The sequence below is a fragment of the Triticum dicoccoides genome, chromosome 2A, assembly GCF_002162155.2.
Source record: "Triticum dicoccoides isolate Atlit2015 ecotype Zavitan chromosome 2A, WEW_v2.0, whole genome shotgun sequence".
NCBI lineage: Eukaryota > Viridiplantae > Streptophyta > Magnoliopsida > Poales > Poaceae > Triticum > Triticum dicoccoides.
Genome location: NC_041382.1, coordinates 749,121,895 through 749,128,538, shown reverse-complemented (window position 1 = coordinate 749,128,538; position 6,644 = coordinate 749,121,895). Strand labels below are relative to the sequence as shown.

At 42.7% G+C, this 6,644-nt stretch overlaps 1 protein-coding gene across 2 annotated transcripts; it reads right to left on the bottom strand.

The window, feature by feature from the left end:
- Window positions 1–4,037: 4,037 nt before the first annotated feature.
- Window positions 4,038–5,441, bottom strand: LOC119352244. Of its 2 annotated transcripts, XR_005170145.1 has the most exons (3): window positions 5,119–5,441; window positions 4,356–4,602; window positions 4,038–4,273 (listed from the first exon to the last, which is right to left on the bottom strand). XR_005170145.1 is itself a non-coding variant. In XM_037618943.1 (2 exons), the coding sequence occupies exons 1-2, from the start codon at window positions 5,371–5,373 to the stop codon at window positions 4,522–4,524; spliced, it is 336 nt and encodes a 111-aa protein (XP_037474840.1). In that variant the 5' UTR covers window positions 5,374–5,441; the 3' UTR covers window positions 4,038–4,521. The 2 variants fall into 2 exon arrangements, 1 of the variants encoding a protein (XP_037474840.1); XM_037618943.1 differs by having other exon boundaries at window positions 4,038–4,602.
- Between the last annotated feature and the right edge of the window lie 1,203 nt (window positions 5,442–6,644).

The following is a 6,644-nucleotide window of genomic DNA, read 5'->3' as shown; positions in this document are numbered from 1 at the left end:
CATCACTGGACGTTGGAGTGACAAGATTCACTCCGCTAGCCCTAGCCGGCCTCCACTCCACGCACGTTCCCCAGGGCCTAAGCGCACATCTCCCAAGTAGATGTTGAAGCGGCTATGCGTTGTATGTCAAGTCACGCCAGGGGTCATTTCAATCGGCGATCACACATCACTGCATTCACTATAGTATGCCTAGTGTATCGCGTTGCACTGCACCATGCATGCGCGCAGCAAGTGGCACGCCACGGACACGGTACATGCATGCATGCATTGCATTGCCAGGAGCAAAGTGCAAGGCAACTCGTCCAAAGTGCAGGGCAGGCCAGGTCCACCAAAGCCGTGTCCCAAACCCTAGTCACCGCGCGGGAAACACAGGGAGGGAAAAAACTGAGGGGACAAGAGCATGCATGCAAACCGAATATGGGATGGACCTAGCTGCCGTTACTTGGACTTGTGTTGGCCTCTCAGAACAGTCAGCTAGCTCTTTGTTAATCAGCTCAAGAGACAAGTTCTTTTGGCATGAAGAGAAGAATTACTTACAATATTTTTCATCTGAACAAATGAAATTAATTTACTAGTACTAGTACTAGTACTAGTACACTTTAAATGCACACATACACTTGTGTTTCCGGCCCTCTCTTTATCTGATTTGATTTGATGCCTCTCACAAAATCACCCAGCCTCTGTGTAGTACGTACCCAGGCCGGACCAGCGGTCTATCATATCCCACGTCCCTGCATGTGTTGTTGGCTGGCTTTTGTCGCGGCGCTCGCCGATGCGGGTCGGGTCGTGGTGCACGGCGGGCTGGAGTCAATTCATCATCTTTCTTCTAGCGCTGCGTCCGGCTGGTGTGCAGGCAGCAATTCATGTGGCATTCGTGGTGTTCAGTTAATTGCTGCTGAGTTGCAGCTCGTCCATGGTTCGCTTGCTTGCCAAGCCACGGCATTGCCTTGCTTGCTGGTGCTAGCAGCAGAAGCAGCATGAGGAGAGGCAACGCCTCAGTGGCTGTTAATTCGATTCGACAAGCACGCTCATGCCATCTTCACTGCTTAGGACACGCTGACCCTCGTATTATGTCGTCCAACGCGGTACCTCGGTTGGGGCTTTGCGTGAGCCTGGGCATCCGCCACGTACGCCTCTTGACACCACCGTCGGCCCATCCAAAATCGACACGAAGCTCACATATTTGACCACATTCGCACTTTTTCCGTGCCAAAGCCTGCGCTTTCCGCACCCTCTCCGCATCGAACAATAGCACTCTCCAACGCAATTCCCGCCCTTTTCTTCTCCACCGCCACATGGACCTGATCGTAGAGTTGCCAGCAACTTGAAATGTTTCACTTTTTGGATCCTAAAAGGGCGCCTCATTAAGGTGTTGATTAATCTCCATCTTTATAAAGTCCTTGGGGCCTTGTTAATATTCCGCAAGACTCCGCATAAACTCGTTTTCCGGCGTCCCAAAGTAAATAGCCATGAGTTGTGTTATTGCTTTATCCTCGCTGCCATCATACTCCTTCGGTTCTGGATGACTTTCGAATCTCGACAAGTGAAATTCCCTTTCCTCTTCTCCAAAACAGAGAGAAACCACTTACCTTTTGCAACAATCTTGGCTCCTGCGGTGTTTAACAAGGTATTCCAAACATAATTGGACAAAGATCATCCTAAGGTGTTTCCATCACCACAAAATCAATAAGGGTAAGTGAAAGTACCAAGGGCAACATAAACATCAAGTAAAATGCCATATGGTTATGACATCTGCAACTCTAATGTCCATGTCGGTGGGTTGGAGCTTACTAAAATAGATTTCATCACGTATCTTGGCATATAGAGTGTACGATATAAAAAATTACTCCTATAAATCACTACCAGAAACTGATATTTTTCTGTGAGCCCCGAACCGACAGGAAAATAGGATGTACCGACAGGAAAAGTATTTCCTGTCGGCCACCCGTCAGGGTTAGCCGTCAGGGATAGCTTGACAGGGAGAATAAACTATGCCTGTCGGCCAACCGACAGGAACTATATTCCTGTCGGGTTTTCTCATTTCCCTGACGGGTTTGGCCCTACAGGGTTATATAGGCGTCAGATTTGGCAAACCAGGGAAATAGTATATCCCTGTCATACATAACCGTCAGAAAAAGAAGAAACCAAAAAAACAAAAAAAATATCAATGGTTTTATACATAACTATTCCATAACTCAGAATATTTATAACATAGAAACATCACTATCAATTGTTTCCATGAACCAGAGATACAAATTCACATGTCTTCGGATACAGTTCCATAGAATTTACGTACATGAATCGAAGGTCAATGGAAACAGAGGTGCAACATCTAAAAACACACAAGTGCATCAACTAAATATACACAAGAGAGACCTCATTTTCTATAATCTTTAGTTGCAGCTTAAGTTGCAATCTTCCCTTCAAGGTTACCCTGCAGTGGACATTTAATAGAACTTGTAAAAATGTGCAAGTATCAACAGTTTGCTACAAAAAGGAAACAAGAAACAGGAACAATATGTATCAGATATAATGAGCATAATCTATTTGGTATCTCGGTTTCTCGCAATAACATTGGCATATATACCCAACTTGTTTTTGTCTCAGCAAAGTTACCCACTTTTACAGCTCATAGACTAATAATGAAGTAATTTGTTCTAGCATCATATCGCAGATTTGATACAAATCATGCAGCTGACAAAATCCATTTAAATGACAACCTGAGAACATGCTTCTGGATTAGTTTGACATAATTATCAGCTAACTTCCTGAGCACATTAGAGACTTCTTGCAAGAAATCACACTACCAATGTCAATACTCTTAAGTCTATCCATTTCAAATGTTCAAGAAAAATGGGCAGAGACATCATCATCTCCATAAGACTAAAAAAGCCGACGTTATGCAATTATTCCATAATGTAACAGCATGAGAACTGCACATCATGGTGAGACAATAAAAGACCCCAAAGAAATACAAAGAGGTTGTGTTTAGACTAAACCAACATAGCAACTACTGGCTCAATAATGTTGATCTCATGCTCTTGGGCACACTGGATATAGCATGATATATTTCAAATATACAAGAGAAAACTTGACTAACAATTATTCCTGATAAAACTTTGGGGATGATGGTGAAGGCAAAAGTAAAAATACCTTGATTAGAGGCTCTTGCATATCTCACAGATACGTGATCTTGAATTTTGTTCCTAATAAGAATGAATTGCGAACTAGAAAAACAAGTCCTCCATCAGGTGTTGATCAATATTTAATTTCTAGGTTCATGTGCATAGAACAAAATATGAAAGGGAATAGTGCCATTTCACTTGGAAGAATCTTATTCAATTTCTTGAAATTGAGTGATACCTCAACCACCTGCTTCAGCCTCTATGTTGCACTGATGATGTTCGTTTAATTCTTCCCAAAAACCTAACATAATGAAAGAGACTAAAATGATAAGGTATGGACAAACAAGTTAAGGAGCAAACTGTTACTGTACTGGATAGTAAGACAATCAAAAAATCATAAGGAAATAAGTTACTAGGCAAAGGGGTGACCACAAACAGAGGATAGTTGTTACTTGATGCGTCAGTAAGTTAGTACAGAAGTTCAGAACAATAATGTAAGGAGTGACATCCATTCATCTATGCAATGTACTGATAATTTTCAGAGCAATGCAATATCTATGGGTCATCGCACCCAGACACTTGCATCCACCTTCTACAACTAAGAGCTACAATCATCTAGTTCCAGCAATGTAAAATTACACTCAGCAAGATTGCGCACCTTCTCCAGCAGGAACATCCAATTGTGTGCTTGCACTGCAATTGTTCAATCTTTAATATAAGAAAGAAAAACCAAATACAACTTAAGGGAGAAGGAAGAACACAGTGATCTTAAATATGAGGAATACACTAGAACTGTTAAGTACTACTCCCTCCGTTCAGAATTACTTGTCGTAGAAATGGAAAAAATGTCTAGATTCATCCATTTCTACGACAAGTAATTCGGAATGGAGGGAGGATAACAAGAGAATAGGAAATTCCAAGAAGCAAGTAGTAAAAGGAGTAACTAAATTAAGATGACATATAGTATGGCCCATGATAGGAGCCCCTGAACGTATCCCTGGCTTGTTCATTGTTATAACAGAGCATTCATATCTTGAGCAAAGCTGCTGGTAATAATCCTTTCCTGGTACAGTTTCATTGTCAATACTCTGAAATATAATGTCTAGGTGCATTTCAGATGTTCTTGAGCATATTGAAGATAGCATGATCTTGCAAGATAGAAAACTTGAATCAAAATTAATCAATACATGAATTTGGAGACAGGTAGGGAAATAGCAGAATGTACCATACCATGTCAAGGGCAAAGGATTTTACACGTCTCTTATAGTTGGATCATGAACCTTAAATCCTACTCCTGACCTGGATGAACTGTAACTAGGAAAAGGAGATATCAAATGGGTGATCATAAGTATCAATGTGGGGAATGGTACATACTATTTGGAAGAAAAATATGACACTATTTCTTGCCGTCGAGTGAATCTGAACTTCTTGCACGGATGATGTTCCTCATATTTGCAATGCAGCTGCTTAGCGCTTCCTGAATGTCAACATATTTAAAGCAAGTAAAATCAAAATGTATGGACAGAAAAAATAGAGATTGAATTATTATGCTATTGTGCAGTAAGTTAATGAAAAAAACTCACTGAAATAGAAAGAAAATTATCATTTAGTCTGAAACAATATTACATGCATTTTGGATAGGTACAGTTGTATCCAAAGTACTAATTGAAACTCCCCGAGTACACCCCAAGTATCCCACCTAGTCTTAGTAAATTTTTAAATCATGTGGCTACGTGTTGTTGCCTCCAAACTAATTTAAGAAATAAGGCAGAAATAAATGGTTGCAAATTTCTCAAAGAAATAACTGAAATTCAGATCGAGATTTGGGATCCAAGGAGCTGCACCAGTTTTGGTGATTATTATGCATCTAAACTACAGCTCTATAGATCGGATCTGAGGCCGGATTTGGGGATTCCTAGAGCTGCACCAGATTTGGGGATCCGGAGATGCCAGAAACAGGAAACAACAGAGTTTTGAGATTTAGGTCACGTACCTCCATGACGCCGGTGAACTGCTCGAGTTGGGGTGGATTCTCAACGGTGGCATCGATGGCGGCGTGGTCTGAGCAGGGCCATGGTGGAGGAGGAGGACAAGCGTTGGTGTCGCATGGTGATATCCAGAACGGAGATGGGACGACGCCGTGTCCCAGTAGCGGAGGAGCCATGGATGGTGGTGGCCGGCGGGTACAGATCCACATCATAGAGTGCAGGTTGAGGCGCTCGTGTGACCTTGGAAGGCGGGGAGCCATGGAGGGATGGTGGTCGGAGGCCTCAAAAGCAGAGGGATTGGGCGGCGCAGAAGGAAAGGATAAGGAGATCTGGGGGGATTGGATTTGGGCATGCGCGATGACAGGCACGAAAAGAGGGCTCCATGGCGGGGCGTAGTTTCCAGATGCGCGCGGCTGAATTCTTCGCGGCCTAGTGTTTCGTGGGTGGGCCGAAAATTATATTCCTGTCGGTACTTACTCAGCCCACAGGAATATTAGACATATCCCTGGCGTCCGGGAGTTGACCGACAGCCCAATTATTTTTCCTGTGGGCTAGTCGCGGGCCCGACAGGAAAATTAGTCGACTCACAAAAATATTACGGTTTCTGGTAGTGAATGATGCTAGAGTACCCGCACTCTTGGGGCCTTTTGCGGGCGAGAATGCCCTCCACGCTGTCCGTTACACGATGGCTTGCCGCGGGGGCCTCTCGTGGGCTCTCCTAGCCATCCGATCTGGCCGGATGACGTGCGCCCGGGTTCACCTTCATAAGACCCTAGTAGTTGAGCTCCTTCCTTGTCCCATCATGGACCTGGTCTTTCTATCTTTGTTTTTCCTTTTCTTTTGTCGTCATATTTCCCTTTTCGTTTCTTTTCTTTGCCCCTTTCTTTTTTGCTTTTCTTCTTCTTGCCTTTTCGAGTCTCAATTTTTGTCATATAAAAAATAACACATCAAACACTTGAATTACACCAACATTTTTGAAAAAATCGAGAACACTTTAGAATTTGCAAGGTACTTCTTATAAAATGTGCGAAGAATTTCTAAATAACATAATCAATTTTGAAAGGGTGAACAATTTTAAAATTACATGACATTTTTTTAAATTACACGAATATGTTTTATGATGCATGAATACTATTTAAAATTGCACATATTTTATTTACAAAATGAAGGAGAAATAGTATGTTGATTATCTTTACAATGTTAGGCATTGTCGGTGAAATTTTTGAGATGTAAAAATCAGATATAGACTTTTTCAGTGCATGACATTTCAGTGAACATTTTGAGGCGTACAAATGAGATACTAGAACATGAAGTTCCATTGGCATTTGTAACAAATTTAACCTAAAGTAGGTTTCTGTGAAGGTCCTACTTTGCATGCTTTTCGGCAGGTGGATCCGGCTCCCTCCCTCCCCCCGCCCCTCCCCTGGATCATGGCGTCGTCGCCCACATTCTCCTGGGTCTAACTCCTCCACCGCCCCATCAACGAAGGAGGAAATCATGCTCTCCCCTAGCGACGAGGAGGAGCAGGAGC

Excerpts from the sequence above, each read along its gene's own strand:
- LOC119352244 (XM_037618943.1), bottom strand. The coding sequence starts at position 5,373 with ATGGCTCCCCGCCTTCCAAGGTCACACGAGCGCCTCAACCTGCACTCT. Across the intron at positions 4,603-5,118 it reads AGTTCACCGGCGTCATGGAG|GAAGCGCTAAGCAGCTGCAT; the intron begins GTACGTGACCTA and ends GTTGACATTCAG.